At 33.9% G+C, this 20,721-nt stretch overlaps 1 protein-coding gene across 1 annotated transcript; it reads right to left on the bottom strand.

The window, feature by feature from the left end:
• Positions 1 to 1,918: 1,918 nt before the first annotated feature.
• LOC130809370 (serine/threonine-protein kinase 1) lies at positions 1,919 to 19,592 on the bottom strand. Its single transcript, XM_057675120.1, has 18 exons — positions 18,641 to 19,592; positions 18,087 to 18,175; positions 17,889 to 17,996; positions 17,671 to 17,778; positions 17,375 to 17,465; positions 15,792 to 15,844; positions 15,005 to 15,067; positions 13,186 to 13,230; positions 12,195 to 12,230; positions 10,333 to 10,388; positions 9,220 to 9,301; positions 8,433 to 8,561; positions 8,026 to 8,170; positions 5,491 to 5,605; positions 4,782 to 4,995; positions 2,847 to 3,044; positions 2,649 to 2,737; positions 1,919 to 2,283 (listed from the first exon to the last, which is right to left on the bottom strand). Exons 1-18 carry the CDS (start codon positions 19,518 to 19,520, stop codon positions 2,184 to 2,186), a joined length of 2,601 nt encoding a protein of 866 aa, XP_057531103.1. The 5' UTR covers positions 19,521 to 19,592; the 3' UTR covers positions 1,919 to 2,183.
• Positions 19,593 to 20,721: the final 1,129 nt, after the last annotated feature.

Below are 20,721 nucleotides of genomic sequence, written 5' to 3'. Positions count from 1 at the left end.
TTCCTTGAATTCTACTGTAAACAGATTAATTGGGCCAATAATAAATCAATTGACACCATAAAAACTAATAATAATTATATGTAGGTGACGTAACTTGAATAGGATGGTTGTGCTTTCGTGTGGGGGCACATAACTTTCGCCAAACTTCTGAATCTAGATTCTCAACCAAATAATAATTGGTGATTGTCAATGCTTACATTTCAAACATTCAATTCATAGATGAAAATAGTTGTTCTCATTGTGCCCAAATCAGATAATAAAAATTAAGAAGGCTAAAAAAATATAAAATAATATCCGTTATATATAATGAAAAATCAATAGTGATCCATCTAAGAAATATAAAATATAAAAATAGACTATGAAAGTAGACTGCGGAGAATTGACCTCTGTCCGCTCTTATGTGGCTTCAGTATGGATTCTAACGCATCATTTTTCATTTTAGTTGTTTGGTTGCATGTTTCACAAGTATTGTTTGCAATTTATTTTAACATGTTGGCTATTGCTTTCATCTAATTTTAGCTGATTATATAAGGTTCATTTATACATTAAATATATCTACTTACGGCTATCAGACACTCGAAGTTTCAAATGCTCGTTGAAAAGGTCATAAAATAAATAGGAAATTAATATTTATAATTTAAACTTTAATCATAATTTTAAAAAAAATCTAAGAACCATTAATGAACTTAAAATAATCAAACTATATATTATGGTTATATTCCTTTAGGCTATGTCTTTTATCTAAAAAACTAAAAGTATTTAGAGAAGAAAAACAGAAGTATGCATTACTAAAAGAAAATTGCTATAACAATATGAATAATTTTGAGTAATCAATATTTTAAAAGGATGGACAAAAAATTAAATTATTAATGTCAAAATTTTTAAATGAATAAGATAATTAGTTACTTTATATCCTAACTCAAAGAGAAAATTTGAAAGGAGTTTGCAAAAAAAAATATAAAAAATTCATACAATAGTAAATTTTGTAAACTAATTCTCAAGATAAGTAATTTTTTCCAAAGCTGTGATTTGGGGCTGTTCGCTGTTAGTAACAGCGAACAAAGACTTTGACCATTTTTGACCTCCAGTCTTTTTGTTCGCTGTTAGTAACATCGAACAGATGCAAGCTAAAAACAGCAGATCCCCCTGTTTGACTAGGTTTTAGCTTTGTTCGCTCGCTGTTAGTAACAGCAAACAGACCCTTGGCTTTTTTTTGAACCCTTGGTTTTTGTTCGCTGTTACTCAGTGTGAACAACCCCAAACCTCAGGTTAGGAAAAAAAACTGCTTATCTTGGAAAATAGTTTTAAAAGTTGACTATAATGTGATTTTTTTTTATATAATTTTGCTTATTTGTTTCAAATTTTCACACAAAGATCAAATGTATGAATTGTTAGATGATACTCGCTCTGATTTTTAAAAATTGTCCAAGATGCAAAAATTAGACAAAATGTGGTAGAAAGAATCTTAGTTACAACGAGAAGTTTTGAGTATGGAAAGTATAAAATGTGACTATAAGGAATTCTTAATTTTTTTCTCATCCGTGGTTCTTAATTCACAAGGATTTTTTATGCTACAAGTTGGGTCTTAAAATGATGGCAAAAGTATAATCTTTAAAAATATCAAAAAATTAGAGATGTTTAATGATGGTAATTAAAGATTATCAAAAGGTGTAATCTTTAAGAATATCAAAAAATTTGACGTGTTTGATGACAAAATGTATTTTTCTCTCAGCTTTATAAGACATCAAATCTTTCATTACAAGTTCTTTCGGATACTGACAACCTTCAAGTAAAGATTGTAGCCCTGATAACCTTGGATCCACGAGTCCACTAAAATGAACAAAATTAACACGAGGCATGACCCAACAGTAGTGAGATCAAAACTTAGAGTCGAAAATTAAAAGGATAAAAACACATACCAAAAACGATAACCAATTACCTTCCCGTGAAATTAAAAAAAGAGTCGAAGGCCATGAAGACATTAGTATCACGAATTACAATTTACATTCGAACAAAATCAATCTATCTATACAAAATTATAATTAGACAGCATGTTCACAAGTAGTCCAAGAACTGACTTGGAGACATTATGGGTTCCTATTACGTAATATTGAACATAGAAGAGAAGCAGAAAGAGTAAAGCAGGAACGGAAACCGGGGGAGGGGAACAAAAGAGTCGCAAACTACAAGCGTAGAATAGTTCTAAGAGTATCACATAGATTTTGAATAGTCTGTTGTTCTTGTGCTACTTGCAGATCTTGAAGTGGCATCTCTTCATAGCACCTGTATCAAATTCTAGAGAATCAGATAGAATCAAAAAGTTAACTATCCAACAATTTCATTCGCTGGATTAAAGAAGTTGATTGATTTAAGAATGATTTTTAACATCCTTAAGGTCACAATATAGATATCTTCTAGAGGGCTAGAGATAAGCCTTGTACATGTGATAGTGCGAAAACAAGGCCATATCACCGTATTATGACCGTATTGTAATGGTTTTTGAGTTTACAGTGACTAAAATATTGGCCACATTGACCGTAAAATCATCCGCATTGACCACGATATCCGTTTCGCGACATCGAAACCGTATTTTTGCAAAATGCATGTGTGTATAAGATGAGGTGAAAACACTCGCAAAATAAACTCACATTTTGTGATAAGCCAGAGCTTGAGCCAAATTCATGAGAGTAGGGCTAGAGGTAAGCCTCTGATAAACACTTGGCGGAAGGGCCAAAGGCTGCTCATCAAAGGAAATAAAAAAAAGGCAAAGTTAAATAGACATACTGAACCTATAAGAAAAGAAATTATGACACTAATAATTAACTTAGACAACAAGGTATTCAAACCTCGTTCTGTCCTCTCCTCTTCTTTGACTGAGCATCACCAGCAAAGAGTTCTTGCAATGCTTCTGCAGCGACCATGCCACTGTTTTCTCTTTGCTTGCCTCCAAATACGTTATCAGATAACAATGCAATTGGCGATATATCGGTTGCTCTTAGAAAAGGGATCGGCACAGTATTTCCAGCAGCATATATTGACCAAAGCTACAAATTATAAGCAATCCGTGTAAGAATTAGAGAACATAATTCGGCAAATCAACAACAGATCAAAGAATATAGTAAAACACTCACAAATTAATAACATTCAATAAGGCACTTTGCAACGGTAAAAATGGTATGTGATAACGCAACCCAAACGCCACCGAAGAAAGAAAAGACAGATAGAGAAAAATTATCTTTCTTGTATGTAATTTATTTTTGAATAAGGCACGTAGTAGGTGTGTACAGTACGGTCTCATAATAGTTTGTTTAATGCATATGTATTGTGATTGTTTTTTGTAAAAATAACATAACCTTCTGAAACAAGCAAAACATGATTGCAAGCTTGTCTTCAAAAGAAGGAGATTACAATTTACAAGTGGAATTTTGTCATCTTGTTGCAAAAATGAGGTCTTGGATACATGACAGCCCAGTCAACGCAAGTTCTACACTTCTACCTATGTTACTCGGACTCGTATACCCATGTCCAACACGAATCCAAACGTCTGATAGGTTGTTTTGTTAAAAACCCCAAAATTTCAAATCAAAGTGTCGAAGTGTTTTCGAGTGTCAAGGATCCGACACGAGTAATTGAGGTTACGTGAAGAGTTCGAGAAAAAAAGAGCTCTACAACCCAAATACAAATAAAGGGGGTGCACATCTTTTATGTGTATTGATTAGGAAAGTTGGTCAGAAAAGAGATGGCAACACTTGAACAATCAATCAACTTGTATCTGAAACACAAAAGTGATGAGTTAGGCAGTTAGGTGAATGTTTCGAAATCTAAAGGCAAGGATGTCTAACCCAGCAGTGCCAATGCTTCACAGGCCCACTCCAAACAAGCCCATCCTGCAGATAGCTCCCACACGTCCCTGCAGTGGAACCTACTTTGCCAAATCAGGCACACATCGCTTCTACCCCAAAAAGATTTTGAATCAAATCCACCCGCAGCAGTCCACTCAGCCTACCAGATACCAACCCACTCACAGCAAGGCAACTGATCTTTACATGGAATATTTAATCCAAAACATCCTCTCTCACACCTCCTCCCTCACCTCTCCTACACAGATGTTGATTGGACTAGTTACTCCACACCTGCCGATCAACTTCAGTGAACTGTATATTTTTGGGTGTCACTTATTGTCTTGGTTTTCCTTGAGGCTGAGTAGTGAGTATAGACTATAGAGGTGTTGTCAATGTAGTTGCTAGGTCATGTTTGGCTTTGCAATCTTCTGTTGGAGAATAGGAGCTTCATTGTCCCATTGGCAAAGCCACATTGATTAAATAAAATCACGTTAGTGCTATACTTGTTGTTTTCTTCCCCCTATAGTTTCTTTTAGCAGCAGCTGTTTCTTTTAAGTTACGTTCTCTCTTTGTGATTAGATTAACAAAATTCATTGCCCGAGTATCAGCCAGGTACATTGAAAGTCATGCAGCAAACTCGTTTTGGAGTTTGAACATAAACTATAACATGTTAAAGTAAAAGACAAACTTTCACATAAGCAAATTTATCAGAGTCTAGAACAAACAGCCTAAAAATCAGGGTCAAAGTTCAACAATGACAACCACATCATGCCATTTGTTTACACAATTACGACAATACAAAGTAAAGCATCCAGGTTAGAGAACTTGCAGACTCAATCAGATCAAGAAACAAGGGCAGAGCACACCAAAAAGGGCAGAGCACTCGTAAAAAGCATTAATGTAAAACATCACATCTAAAACAGAGCCAACTAAAATCACCTTGTCTTGTGCCGAAAAAGTTTTGCGACTAACAGTTTCACTTTTAAATTGTTGATTACCCAAACTACCAATGCCTCCAAATTTTGTCTTGAATGTTTTGTTTTCCAAAAGGTTCTGCACAGGCAAGGTTGATGCCGCAGACTCTTGATTGACTGGCTTAGAAGCAAGCAATTCTTTCTCACGAATATCAACGTTGACAGATGCCTTATCTCCCCTGGAGAACATAACAACAAATTGGCATGAAGTTTAGATATACCCATAAGAAAAAAAATCAAACACTCTCCAAAAAGTTAATTCAACATAGGAAAAAAGTAATCAAATATCCATCAGACAAAAGGACACAAGGACAAAAGGAATATACTACTAATTTTAAAAAGCTTATCTGTATGCGCAGTGAATGCAAAGACACAGGTAGAAAAGAGCACAATATTTGCTATTTTTGTAACTGACAAAGCTAATTCATTAACATGATGGAGGAAGGAAAGCAGAGCATGTTAGGGTGCTTCAAAGATTAAGATCAAAATTTGAACTGTATTTTAGTACTCAGTTTCCATGCAGCAATAAATTGGTCGAAGGTTTAAAGGGAACAAAGCGCTGCTCAAGAAATCCTTTTTCTTTGAAGCGCATATTAACCACAAATATGCTTTTTTTCTTCTTTCAATATTTTTTATGAACTAGCGAGCTATCTAGTTGCTCATAGAAATAATACCTTAAACCAGTAGATAAATCTACTGTAACACTCAGTGAAGAGCCTTCAGCCCTCGCATTGAATGATGAAGCTTTCTCTTCATCCCCACCATGGACTACAAAAGTACCAAAATCACCTGCATAGATGGAAAACAAAATAGACAGCACTAAGAAATGAGAAGTGAGCAGCCAAAAAGAAAAAAGCATTTACAGAACCAATGTGACGAGAGGACAGCAGAGTGCTAGTTCATCAGATGGGATAGAGCTAGAACCAAAGGGGCTTCCCCTAGTCTAACAAAAACGTCCTACTTCTAGCCAATTTAACACAGTACACCACGAACATAGAAATGCGTGCTATCATTTACAAGGAACCTTAGGCACTAGGCTCTAGGTGATGGCACCCGAAAACCCTAGAAAAGTTAACTACACCCAAAAAAACTAGTAAAAAAAAAGAAGAAAAGAAGAGAAAACATACAAGGTGAGCATAGTGCAAAATATCATGTACACTGTGTCAAGACCGTATGTAAAGTTTTTCAGCATATTACGACAGAAATATAGGCAGAATACTGTGAAACATCCACTCACTGCAAAAGCCATTTCGCGAACGTTACCATGATCATGACTGATACCTTTTTTTGCAATATGCTGGTGGGTGCACCCATATCCAAGGGGCTTCTTCTCGGTTAAGAAGAAAAGGCGCTATAAGGCCTTCTGAGGTGGTCGCAATAGGTGCTCTAACTCGCTCACTTTAAAACATTTGAACAAATACTTGACCATATATATTCATCAAAAGAAAACTTAGAATTTATTAAAAATTACAAAAAAAAATTAGAAGTACATGCTTCACACTTATTCCCTCTCAATTTTAAAAGTGTGCCTAGACATGTAGACGTTTCTAGGCCCTGAGACGTGGTTGGGCAATGGGCGATGGTCAGATGGATGATAGCCGATAGGTAATGGCCTGACGGTGATTGGGGTGGGGGCTTTGATAGGCTAGACAAGGCAAATATTGAACAAAAAAAATAGTCAAATAAGATCTTGTTTGATTCGTCTCAATGCATATTTTCATAATATTAACATTTTATAATTTTTAACTATATGCAACTAAAGTTATTTAAGGGTAAGATAGTGCATTGAATATGATAATAAGAAGTGTACCAACTATCAACTACTTATACTCATATTAAGATTACTTAAATCAAGAATGCTGAAAAAATGTATTATACATTGACACAAAAGCATATGTATGTAGAAAATTTTAGAACAAATTCATGATATCTATGAATGTATATATATATATATATCCTTTTGTCCACTGTTATATATATATATATATATATATATATATATATATATATATATATCCTTTTGTCCACTGTTATATATATATATATATATATATATATATATATATATATATATATATATATATATATATATCCTTTTGTCCACTGTTATATATATATATATATATATATATATATATATATATATATATATCCTTTTGTCCACTGTTATATATATATATATATATATATATATGTATATATATAACACTTTTTTGTTAGACAAATTGGTTCTCACGGTTCTCATATAAGAATAGTTCTCACTGGAACTTCTTCCTATATATATATATGTATGTATATTAAATGTAAATATCATTCAATAATTCAAGAAAATATTCTACAAATAGTTAGTGCATGACGTTTTAAACAAAACTCTAAAATAAAATGATATAAAAACAAATATTTTTATTATAGAAACATAACAAAATTTTAAAAAACAACATATCAATCATGTGTATGGTCAAAATTGTTTCAAACATATAGTATAGTGTATTTAAATGGAAGAATCCATGTATAACATTGAGAAGAATACAAAAAATTGAGGTTCTATGTAGATGTTTAGAGAACATGAAAAACTGCTAAAACAACCGTAACCATGGGTTAGTTAACTAAACAAATACAACATAAAAACTCTAAAGCAAAAAGTTAGAGTTTGGGTCTTCTTATGCATAGATCGTCCATATTCATATACATGGAGATATTGGTATCTATTTTGTTCTTATCAGAGTTATCGCGATAACCTTTCATTTTTATTTTAACTTAATGACATAAAATTTTGGTTGCTCAAAGTAGGCAGGAAATTTTCAAAGTAGGCAGGAAATTTTCATTAAGAGGCTGACGTGATGAATTTGTCTTCTTTAGTAGTTATATGATCGATGCTTATAAGGGCAATGGTCACAGATCTTCATTTCGAGGGTGGTTTTGATTTATTTTGAAAACAAATATGAAAAAGGAAGAAAAAAACATAGCAACATCAACACTAGCCTTGATGGGTTAGTGTTCCCTTAATTTTTCAAATAAATAGAATTACACTTCAGTTTGGGTCTGTCTATATGTTTATTCTGAGAATGAGTTCCTATAACACAAAGAATGCAAGAATGAAACCTTGAACACGCCATACAAAGCAGTAAGAAACTTGTGAAGTCCATACATAAAAAGCACAATCTATGCAACTGGAAATCAGAGATCAAAATAAAAATTAGGATAAGCACCTTCTTCAGAGAGTTCAACATCGAGAGCCGGATGCTTTACAGACCCTGCAACCTTGGACATCTCATTGATACTTGACAGTCCAGCATTGATAGGCTTTGATGGAACAGTGTCACCAAAGTCCTGATTCACTTTTGGTTCCTCCATCTGCAGTTAGTGCAAGGAGCAAAAAGATTATGGATGGGATGAGATGAAAAGGTTAGGGATCCAATGACATTGGTGCCTAATCTTTCCTGATTTAGTCACGTCAACTCAAATTTTAAAATTTCAAGTTGTGAAAGAAAGAAAATGCAGGTGATAAGCTGAAAAGATAAATAGAAATACGATTGCATACAGAATGGGACAGATCTTTCACCAAATCAAAGACTGAAAAATTTAGAAGGAAAATTCTTAGTTTGAAGGGCTATACCCCTGCCAACAAGGTGCCATCAGTAAGACTTTGAGCTTGAAGCGCCATAGTTGCCCTGATTTCTCTAGCCTTCTCAATCTTTGGTAGCATTGTAGATGCTCCAGCTTTGCATCTCTCAATGAATTTGTGCTGTATTTGACATATGAAGGCAAACAAATTAGGCCACGAAAAAGATTTGTTCGCTAGTCGCTAGGCCTCGCCCTACAATCACTAAAGAATTCATGCTGCCCAACATTTCTCTAAATCATAAAGAATATGAATATTTCTCGAGGATTATTTTCCTCTAGTACAGACCGAAGGAAACCCCAACAACAAACAAACACAAACCATATAATAATTCATTTGATGATTTAAAGGAAAATGTAAGTAAGAGAACAAAATAAATAACTCAAAAAACAAAGAGAGAAATGAAATACGTAACCATAACTGGACCTGGTAAAGCCGTAAAGGTAAACAGTACACTAGAAGGATGTTGTGGTTATATACAACAATGACATAGGCCAAATCCAGCATATGGTGTGTTTCTAATAGAAAAAATACAAAATTTTTATTCGTTGAAATTATTTTGCTTTTAGAAATAGTATTCTGAAAACTTTTTACAGAAATATGCTAAACTACTAACATTACCTAATAACCTTTACAAAATGATGGTCTAATATACCAACGCAGGTAAAATATGAATAGTACTTTTGAAAGTTGCAAAGAAAAACTTGCTCTAAACAGAAAGATAAAAAAGACAGAACCATTTACAAAGGGGTTCTTTAAAACAAAACATATCTTGTAATACCTTCAGCATTTCAGGTGCAGTAGGTCGCAGACGTGGATCCTTAGTTAAACATTTAGCCACAAAATCATGAAATACAAGAGACCTGGAAATGTGACAAAATAAATGTCAGATGCCGAAATAAACTCCAAAACAATATACCAGACGATACAATTCCACGATAGTCTAAAACATAGTTTGAGTTCTAAAACTAAGCAACAAACCATTTAAAGATCAACTTCACATCTTCTACACCTTCAAAATCAAGACATCATGGTTCCAAAATGTGATCAGTCAAAAAATCCATCTTTTTGAGGATTTTGCATGTGTCCACGTAACCATAAGGTAAACATGTATATAACAAATCTTTATACAGGTGAATTGATGCATTAACCATTTACCAACATCTACGGATTATTTAGTTTGACACGAGTACCAATCTATCCATTGACGCAATGATAATGAAAGTGGTAAAGTTGTTTTACTCCATTGCTATCAGCTGTCTACTGCACGACAGATAAAAAAGAACTAAACAAACAACAGACTTAAAGGTGTTCGTCACTCCATATGTTTCCCGATTTTGGTTTCCCTTGTAGCTCACATAAAAGTTAATAACCGACCCAATCATATGGAATAAAATCACTTAACTTGACACCATCATGCTATTTTCTAGTGTGCAATTTAGAAAGCCATGAAAAAAAGTTTGTTCAACAGAACAACACATTTCGAGCTGACTACATCAACATTCCATTATTCTAATGTTATTAAGTGGCTCCCAAGGCCCACCTCAGTGGTGTTTGGGGGATCAAATGTACACAAGCTCAAGAAAGGAGGGAAAAAATCAAATAAATAACAAGTCATATGTGAACAAAAACATTCATATGATTTAGCTTCTTCGACAACAAAAAAAGGAGCAGCAACTATCCTGAAACACTCTTCTACAATATTACAACTAAAAAAGGTTCATGTTTCTCCCCAAGTCCACAAGTGTAAGCAATCACACAAACGCATCTGAAGGGAGGAGGGGAAAGGCAAAAGGGAGGAAACGAAAGGGTTGAGTCAAGTTTGACAGAAAATGTATAGCAACAAATACAACTAAAACAGGCAAAAAAAATAATCAGAAATCCAACATCATACCATTTTTCTTTGTCCTCAAGCATTGGAGCGGGTTCAATAGATATCATGAACAAAACCTATCAAATTAAAGTGATAACTAGATAAACATAGACAATACTTCTGAAAAAGCAAACTTAGACAGCAAAAAGATTTTCATAGTTGTCAAGCATGTGTCCATCATCTCCATGGTTATGTGCAGCACTCAATGATTCTTGCAAAAAAAAAAGCCAAATCTTCATAGGCTTATACTGCAAAAATCAGTGACTCATCTAAGAGTACTACGTATTAATCAACTTAGTTACCAGATTTATTTTTGGGATAAAAAAAAGTACGTTATATTAGCAGAAAAGAAGGTGGGACAGTGGGAAGACAAGTCAAAATTACAAGTTAAACCAATTACTTCAAATCTCTATACCAATATCAAGCAGAAATAAATCCTGACCACACCAAACTTTTATAAAAGCAAAGCATCGATTCGGTAACTTCTCTTGAAACACTCATTATGATCAAATACCATATACATCAACCACACCTATACTCTTTTAATGACCAAAATTTCAGTATTTCTATCATATGGAAACTTCAATGAGATACAGAAAAATTTTAGGACATTGATTCACTTATAAGTATTATAGCCTTCATGGTAATAAAAGTATATAAGACTTAAATTGACTATGAGCCATCAAAAAGACTTTTTAAAGTTGACTATGCATTTGCAATAAATGCAGAGTATTCTTGTTATAATTTCCACACAAGTTTTTATTTCATGCTCAACTGTAAAGTCTATTATATACCACATTATAGCACATTTGAGCTTAGCGTAGCACAAAACCCCATTACGTAACTTGTTGTTTAAAATAATGGAGTAACAGTCATTATAAGCGGCTATTCTAAAATATTAGACTTTATAATATATTTTTAAAATGTATTAAGTTCTAAAAGGTCTATTATAAGCCTTAATTTAGATATATGTTTTAGAAATCTTGAATTCCTATGATAAAATAGATATTTTTCGAGTTAACAATTCACATTGTGATGTCCGCGAAACGACTTGTAACACCACAAGGTCTCTGCGTCTACGACATCAAGACCCTTTACGCAATTGCAACAACATGCACAATTTTTTACGGGTGACAACCACTTAGTGACATTGGATTAATGGAATTAAGTCAAGTGAAATATTCTTCATCGAAACTTTGTAATACTATTGGTGATTCATAGCAACTATTGTGTGGTAGTAGTAATGGTTTCTTCTCCCCCATCTTAATTCTAGTTCATTTAGTTGAGGTGGCATGTTCTTTTCGTCTTATTTTTGAAAACTTAACTCCCTTTTCACCAAACTTAACTTATTTTCGCTAAATTTGAAACTTAAGTACTTAACTTATTTTTACAACTTAGTCTTATGAACTTTGCTTATTTTATTAGGTTGTTGAACTTCATTTTGCTCAACTTATTTCTTCACAAAACTTTATCTTTGCTAAACGTGACTTATTTTCCCAAACAATTTTTTTTAACTTAAAACTTCTTAATGAAACTTATTTTTGTAAGTCGAACAGAAAACACCATCACTTCACTTCAACTGAAGATCACATTTCACTATCCATTCCATTCAGCAGAGTTGAGTTCATCTAATTTAGTTTAGTTAAGTTATATTCCAAATAAATGGTGGGAAAATTTTCAGCATATAGCTATTGCAATTGTGCCAAGATTTCAATTGATACCAATTAGTAGACATACTTTATAAGTCCACACACTAACATGTAGCAACCCAAAAGTAACCCAAAGAGTAAAAAAGGCTATCAACGAAATCAATGCCCTCTCAAGCTAAAAACTGTGGACGTCCATGACATAAGAACTGGAAAAATAACAGTATTTGCACTAACCCGCATTGGATGCACTGCTGATCTTGGAGGAAGTCCCTGAAACAAATACAAGTAAACCGAGATAAATCAACACCTACAGTGCACAGCACGTCATAACTGAAGAAAGGTGTTCTCAAGCTTTTATCAAAGTGTTCTATTCAACTCTCTTTTGTCCATCTGCTATTCAATTCCAGGATCATGCGGCAGGGAAGTAATTTAGTGGAAAGAAAAAGCAAAAGTCATCATGTGAAATTCAGGAGGGAGTCTATTTTTCTTTTTTTTATTCTCTTTATGTTTAGCATTGCAACACAATTCTTCCAATGCTTTTAGTTTGGCTGCCACATCTTTCTGATGTAACCAGTGTAACATGATTCGCAAGTTAATTCGCTTTTTGGATTCGCGATTCACTTAAAATTACCCTAAAATAGCCCAAAACCGACCATAATTCGCTTTTTTTGATTCGCGATTCACAAAGAGATTAGTGAATCATGTGATAGTGGATGTAACCATATTTGCTTCGTGTAGCATATATTAGCCATTTTGAAATTCTCAACCGTTGGCATGCTTTTCCTATCGCAAAGGTTGGTATCAATTAAAAGAGATCAAACGCATTCAATGTTCTCTCCTTTTAATTTTGAAAAATACAAAAAATGAATGAATCAAATACCCTCACATCCACACAAAAATAATTGCAGCGGCATAAATTGTAAGTCATTCCAACCAATATCTTAAAATCTAAATTAAGTTCCTCCACAAATTAAATAGAAAACTACAAGGCGGCATTCTTTATATTGATATAATATCGAATGCCACTTTAAAAATTAATGCAAGTATCCCTTAGTTCAACAAAATACTTCATACAAGTAAAATGGTTTAGACAATTTACATTTTTAACCAGAGAAGGTACTTCTCTAAGTTCAAATTTCAAAAGTACATCTACAGAATACTAACATAAGAAGGTTTCAATCAAGGGAAAAGAAGATATACAATTTTCAGAGACATAGATCAATACCTCAGCCATCTCTATAGCAGACACTCCAAGAGCCCAGACATCCACCTAAGAAGACATAAAACATAAATTTAAATGTTTGTTTCACATTTTGCATGATAAATATTGACCTTAAAGGCTTAAACCTTGCATGCAAAAAAAGAATGTTCATAGTTTCTTCATACTTATCAAATGCAGAAGAAAAACGTAATGGTTATATGTTTGCTTACTCATAACACATCCTACCAAACAAATGCCGAAAAAGGGAAGACATTGAGATGATAATAACCAGATATTAATACAATTTAGTGAGGTAAAGATATACAACACAAGTTCTACATCGAACCATGCATTTGTAAGTAACACATAAACAAAACATCCAATATGGATCCCTTTTGATTAAAAAATCTACAATACCACAATGAAGCCTTAATCCCATAATATTCGGCCCCACATGGCACGTTCAAGAAAGAGTAGTTTGTAAAAAATTGTTACGTAAATTGAAGATATCGGGTTTGAAACTCATGAAACACAATTTAAAAAGGGTCTTACAATGTACACGAACTATTTATTGCTCTATTCTCCCACGCATAGTTTTTATGCTCTCTCCTCAAAGACTCCCATTCTCCATGTTCCTTAAGCATATCCAAACATTTTTTACATGAAGCTAATTCCTCCTATTTCTTATCAATTCATCTCTTCTCTTAAACTTCCTCCAGTTTTCTTTATTGTCTTCTTTGGCATTCCATTAACAATGTTTTATTTCTCTCTCCTCTTAAAAATCTAATTGAAATCCAAGTATGAAAATGTTAAGTTATATACGCCATTTGATTCATTTTGCTATTCATATAGATTTTTATTTTGGTTATTTTATTATTGTGTATTGCTACCAGCCAAAGATTTATAGTTCTTTAGTTTCGTATTATAATGGACTATAGCAAGGCTCATTAATCATGTGCACTTCCTGTTCTATGAAGTTGTATATGAAGTTTGTTATCAAGTGTCAATTAGAAACATCTTTTTTTATAAGGTTAAAATTCATACAAGCGAACCCTCAAACCCAACTTAAGTGGGATCCACTTAATAGCAATGAGATAATGGAGTGTAATGAAATGTTTTACTTATCTGATTATCAGTGAGTGGCTAGATTCCTAGTATTTTTTCAACTTGAGAAACTAACCACCTATAGAATTATTTGACACTATGAAACTAAAAAGAATAAACTACAAAGATAAAATTATTTGAAGATTTTAGTGGCTATGAAGGTTATGTTAGGGCGGTGTATCCAAAAATGTGTTACATTGCAGATGCCTTGAGAAAGAGCTTTCAATTGGAAGCGTGGTCTTCAACTTTTGGGTAAATAATTCAAAAATATCAATGTGGATTGGGAAATCGTGAAATGCATTTTACTAGAAAACTTTTTATGTTATTGTTAATTGTAGAATGTAATTTTACAATACAATTAGTGTTAAGTCACTTTTAAATTTAAAGAAATTTTCTCTAAGATTGTTTGTAAAGACCATATTTTAAGAGAAAAATGAAAAAGTAAATAGTCTCCATAATCTTTGCTCCATCCTTGTTCGTCGTATCTAATAACGTATAATCTTGTTTGATTTGTTTTGGTTCAAGTGAGAAAATAATGATGAAGCACAAATATCACTCCTGGAGGCAATTTACATAAGTTAATTTTCGAGCTATAAACATTCTTAAGAGTTTTATGGAAGGGTAAAAGTTCAACTAAGTGCAAAAATGATGCTTAATGATATGGGTTGTATGACCAATGTTATACATTTATGGACATAAGTTGAAGAAAGCAAAAAAAAGAACTAGACATCTTAAGTACCTTCCCATCATACCGACTTTCTTGAATAACTTCTGGCGCCATCCAATGCGGAGTACCAATGAACTGCAAACATTAGTAGGCAACAAACAAATAACATATTATATCCAGATTCCAAGGCATTCTAAAATGAAGCTAACATATTACATCTAGATGCCAAGACCTTAAAAAATAAAGCTAACAGCACGATTTGCCAACATGAGAGCATGACCTCCATGGCTCCATCTCAATGGATGGTTTGAACAAATTCTCTCCCCCCCCAAAACACACACACCAAAAGAAATTGGAAAACCATAAACCCCTTCCCTAAACATCCCAATGCGAAACAAAATTACCCAAAGAGGGGAGGAGATTCTTCAACCCTCTTCTCTTAAGCCCCTCTTTCAGAAATACAACAGAGATTAAAAAGATTTGGAAGTTAGAATTTCTAATTAGCCAAATACATGAAGCTCTCCATAAATGCATTTAAAGAGATTCATTATACATCCCTTCATATGATCTACGTATCTAACCTATACAACCTTCACACAATCATAAATGTTAAAGACCTACTCAAGATAGAGTAGAGAAGAAACTTCTCTCACAGAAAAACCGTGTCCAGAATTAAAAGTAGAACCAGATTTTAACTTGAACCATTATCTACCTCAACAAAGCATCTAGCATATCTAGTTTCCCAAATAAGTTGCATAACTAAGGAAACAAAAGAATTCCCTAATCTGAATTTGAATAAACAAACAATGATAGGACTAAACAAGCTTATATCCTCTGTATTTCAAAACACAAGCTATACCGTATTGCGCTTAGACATTGTTCTAGTCAGCTGTGCTGCAACACCAAAATCACCTGCAGAAATATACATACAAACAAGTAGTTTAGATACAGGACATTATCATCAACATAAAAACACTAATAATATTAAAATATAGAAAGGACCAGCCAATTTTCTTAAACTTAGGTCATGCATAAGCTCGAAATACAATTTACATGCAATAGAAAAAGGGTACTTTCCTTTTAGTCCAATATGGCTCTTGCCTTGGATAATACAAGAGCAGGCAGGAAAAGAAGAGCAAACAGAAACTGCACCATAGTGCAAAAACAAGGCCGCATCTTATTGTATGGGTCAAGTCGTAAAGGTTTTCAAATTTACCTAACTACTTGTATCATAAAGATGCCAAAACTGCATTTTAGGCCAGTTCAAGTTATATCTCATGGGTTTGGCAGTACAACACTTGCATAAGCAACCACAGCTACCAGTCCACCACATCAAAGTGACTGTTGCTGCAGTCAAGACTAAAACAGCATTTTTGCACTATTCTGCTAATCTAGTGGTTTTTCTTTAATGAATGCAACAACCTACTAAATCTGGCAAAAGAACAGGAAAACCAAGAAAACAGAATTCAAGCAACGTAGCCAAGCATTTCAGATAAAAAATAATAGATCCCTTCTTGCATAATAGACCAGTGTTTTCCAAGGCCATGTCCATAAGAACAAGAGGTTTTTTTCAACAGAAATGCCACAAGGTTTACGCAATGTTCCGGAAAGATAACAAGGATTAACTATGCATCAAACATGACAAGCAAACTAGATGCTTTACGATGATAAAACCGTGTGATCTCCTGAGATGAGTGCCCTTGAAACAAGATTTGGGGAGAAGCAGCTGAGAAAAAAGGCACAAAGCTTCCACTTCAACCCTGCAGTTAACTAGAAAAAATAACTATTTATCTTTTTTCCCTCATCCAAAAGAAGAAAACTATCCCCAACAACAACTAAAGGCTTGATAGTTATACTTTTTAGCATTTAATTTTTATTGAAAACTTAAAACATAATTTTAGAAAGCAGAAATGATAAGTCCCAGTTTGCAGATGTCAGCTTTCAAAAGTTATATAGCACGCCAAACTGATTATAACTTCATTATACAACTTATACGACCTATTTATAATCTTATTAATTATTAACAGAAAAATGAAAGGCTAGCTATAACACCAAAAGTACATCACATTAAAATGTAGAAAAACATGAACCAAAACCATTAGCAAAAAATTGTATACAGCTCCAGCATACGACATGTGAGCAAATCAATCACCAAATATTAACGGGAAATGTCAACCTGGGAAGTGGGAACTATTGGATGTATCACTTTTTTGCCGGGGGGAATGATTACATACATCCAAGCCCCCATACTAGGCATTTGGAAACTTTATTGTTTAAATTGATAAGGAGCTAGTTTGTCATAGAACAAATGAGAAACACACATAGCGAAGGTAAGAGTGAGAGAGAGATATCACGTCAGCAGCTAAATAGGATGCCAAATAGACAATTTAATGCAGTGATATTTAAGGACTCAACAATAAAGCAAAGGGAAAAGTGTATTACCCAGCTTCACCTCTCCTTGTTCTGTCAATAGTATATTGCCACCCTTAATATCTCTGTGAACCTTGAAGATTGAATGCAAATAAGCTAAACCCTAAAACAAATGAAACAATAACCTTGTTCATTATGTATTCAACATTATTCGTGAAAGAATACGAGAAAGTTGACAAAACCTGAAGATTTCCATTAAATTTAATGTAACGATCACCATATATCCTTCAAATTAAAAAAAACAAAAAACAAATACATGGGCAGTGGCCTTCTATTTGAAAGCCACAACAGTTTTGAAATCAGGTTACCTTCAATGACTCTCTACAAATGTACGCAATTTGAATTTCATCCAAAGGCTCCTCAGTAACATTCATCAAGTCAGCAACACTTCCACCCCCACAATACTCCATTACTATCTGCCACAAAAATAAGTCTCAATAACCATACCAAATTTAACTAATGAAACTCGAAAGAGAGTAAGAGAATGCATACAACTGAAGTTGCTCTATATCTAAAACAAACCTACCCAGAGATACTCTTCACCTTGGTAGCTTCCAAGGTAACGAACGACATTAGGATGACTACATTGCTGTAACATTTCAATCTCACCGCGAATCTCTTCATAACCCTCCTCCTACGCACCAGCAACAAATACAATATTTTAATAACTCCTACAAAGCATCAAAAATAAAAATGAATCCGGCAAAAGCAACAAGAAACTCACCCCTTCAACTAATGATATTACTTTAATTGCAACTAATTCGGAGGTTTTTAAATCTCTAGCCTTATAAACGGCCCCATAAGACCCTTTCCCTACATTGCACAAAAATATCAAGTATATATCAGCACAAACAAATCCGACACAACAATTATCTAACACCAATTAGACTACACAAGAAGCTCAAGTGTCGTTACAAACTACACACGGATAGTTTCATCTTCCGTGTCTTTTGAAGTAATGAACTGCACAAACATATCTTGTTAACATAATTTCCATAGATATCTACAGTGACAGCATTCAGACTGGGTTAGCTGTCCTTTTACTGGTCTACCATAGGATGTGTAATAAACTTGCTCTTATTCGATTAAACACAGAAGCACATTTCAATATCGAATTCTAATAATTAAAAACCTAATTTCAAAATACTAACCCAATTCCAATTCATATGGATATCCCCCCACCCACTTCCACTGATATCAGAATACAATCGAAAAATTTACCATAATAGAAACAAGTTCATCAAACCAAATAGATAACAAGCTTGAGTGAAAACTCACCTAACTCATGAAGCAACTCATAATTGGAGCTAGGATCTTCTCTAGCAATACAATCAGGAATAGAACTTGATGACATTTTACTCTGCAACTGTCTTACTTGTCCACTAACATCCTCTGAATGACCTAAACCCCCGCCGCTCCTCCGATTCCTTCCTCCAAACCCTAAATCCCCAACCGCCTGCATACTCGCCACCGCCTTACTCATCGTCGTGCCACCACCACCACCACTAGTCTTCCTCACAAAAGTTCCAGAAACGTCCTCACTTTCCTTTACTTTCTTCTTTTTCATCGTTTTCCGCACCACAAACGTCCCAAACTCTTCACCTTCCTCATCATCATCCTCATCCTCTTCGTCATCTTCCTCTACCTCATCATCATCCCTCCCCTTTTTCACCACGAAAGTACCAAAATCACATCCATCATCATCATCATCATCATCATCGTCATCGTCGTCGTCATCATCATTAGATTCTTTCTTCAAAGGATTTAAACTAGGTTTTGAAGAAGAAAAAGCAGAATTACGTGAAGTTCTGACAGAATGAGGAGAAGCTAGATACGAAGATGAAGAATACTGATAACTATCAACGTTACTGTTGTTGAGATTGCGACCTTGATATTGATACTGGTGATCAGGCTTCACAACAAATGTGCCAGAAATGTCATCGGAAGTTTCAGCGTCGAAATCGAAGGAGCCTCCGCCGCCGAAATCCTTGGGAAGGCGTTTAAAGAGAGGAGGAAGAGAATCGTCATCCATATCGTCGTCGGAGATTAGTTGTTCGCCGTCGTGAACTACCACGGTGGAGTATAAGTTGTCGGAAAGTTTCGCCGGAGGTGTTGGTGTTGGTGGTCTTCTACCTCCTCGCCGAGGGGACAAATCCATATATTCTCTCACACAGAAGGATTCCGTGCGCGGTGCATGACAATTGACAACATTTGACAGGTTGTAATTAAAATTATCCTTTTAATTCGATGTAAAAAAGATACTACAAATTTACTTTTTTACCTCTTAGAAGTATAAATTTGTAGTATAACAGTCAAAAAAACCTAAAACCTACAAATTTACTTTTAACTCAATGTTAAGTCAAATAGAAATGATACAAGCTCAAATGGACGGAGAAAAATCGACTTTTTAATTTATAGATCTCACATTTATATTTATTTTTTACAATGTTTTGTCAATTTTCCTAACATATAGGTTAATTTAAAAAATAAGTCATATGTCTCTATATAATTTAGGAGTATAGGAGAAACTATCGATAAAACTTCTTAATTTTTGCTCTTTATTAATGATACTTTTAAGTTTTTTTCGATTTTTGCTGGTACCCTTTTCAATAAATGCTCTCACTTTTTATGATCCTAATGAAGTATTTTCGGCTAAGTGATCGTTATTTTCAATTGAAAAATAATCACGATCAAAACTTAATCCTTAACCACCCATTTAAAGCACCAAAGTTTCCCACATTTTTCATCTTGAACCTCTTTAGTCTTCACTAAACTACTCCATCTAAGTCTCCTTGCGTCCTTAATCAGTGCACTAGGTTGTATGGTCATGGGGCGGGTTTGGAGCGGGTCTGGTCAGATCCGGACCCTTTTATTTTTTATGGATCCAGATCCGGACTAGGACCCTTTTATTTTTTATGGATCTAGATCCGGATCCGGACTTTAAGGGTTCAAAATTTTCAGACCCAGACCCAGACCCTACGGATCTGACGGGTCTAGGGTCCTTAATGGGTCCTTAATGAGTCTTATACAAAGCCTTTTTGATTTGTCAAAATTGAACTTTTTGCGAGTCTTTTTGTATTTTTGTAAGCAACTTATTATCGTATTACAAACACTTGTTCGAGTCCATAAAATTCAAATACAAAATAATTACTAAAACGTTAAAACACTTTTCTAAATACATAATTAAAAATCAAATATAAAAGACTTAATGAAATACATAGTTTATATTCCATAACATTACAAAATAATTACTGGATTGTATTACCATATAACCTTACAAAAAAATTTCCCATGTTTAGATATAATTTGAAGGTAACTATAACACCTCGAGATTTTAATAACGAAATTATTTAATATTT

Source organism: Amaranthus tricolor, chromosome 3 (genome assembly GCF_026212465.1).
Source record: "Amaranthus tricolor cultivar Red isolate AtriRed21 chromosome 3, ASM2621246v1, whole genome shotgun sequence".
Taxonomy (NCBI): domain Eukaryota; kingdom Viridiplantae; phylum Streptophyta; class Magnoliopsida; order Caryophyllales; family Amaranthaceae; genus Amaranthus; species Amaranthus tricolor.
Note: the sequence above shows the minus strand (reverse complement) of the source record. Positions and strands in the feature narration are given on the sequence as shown.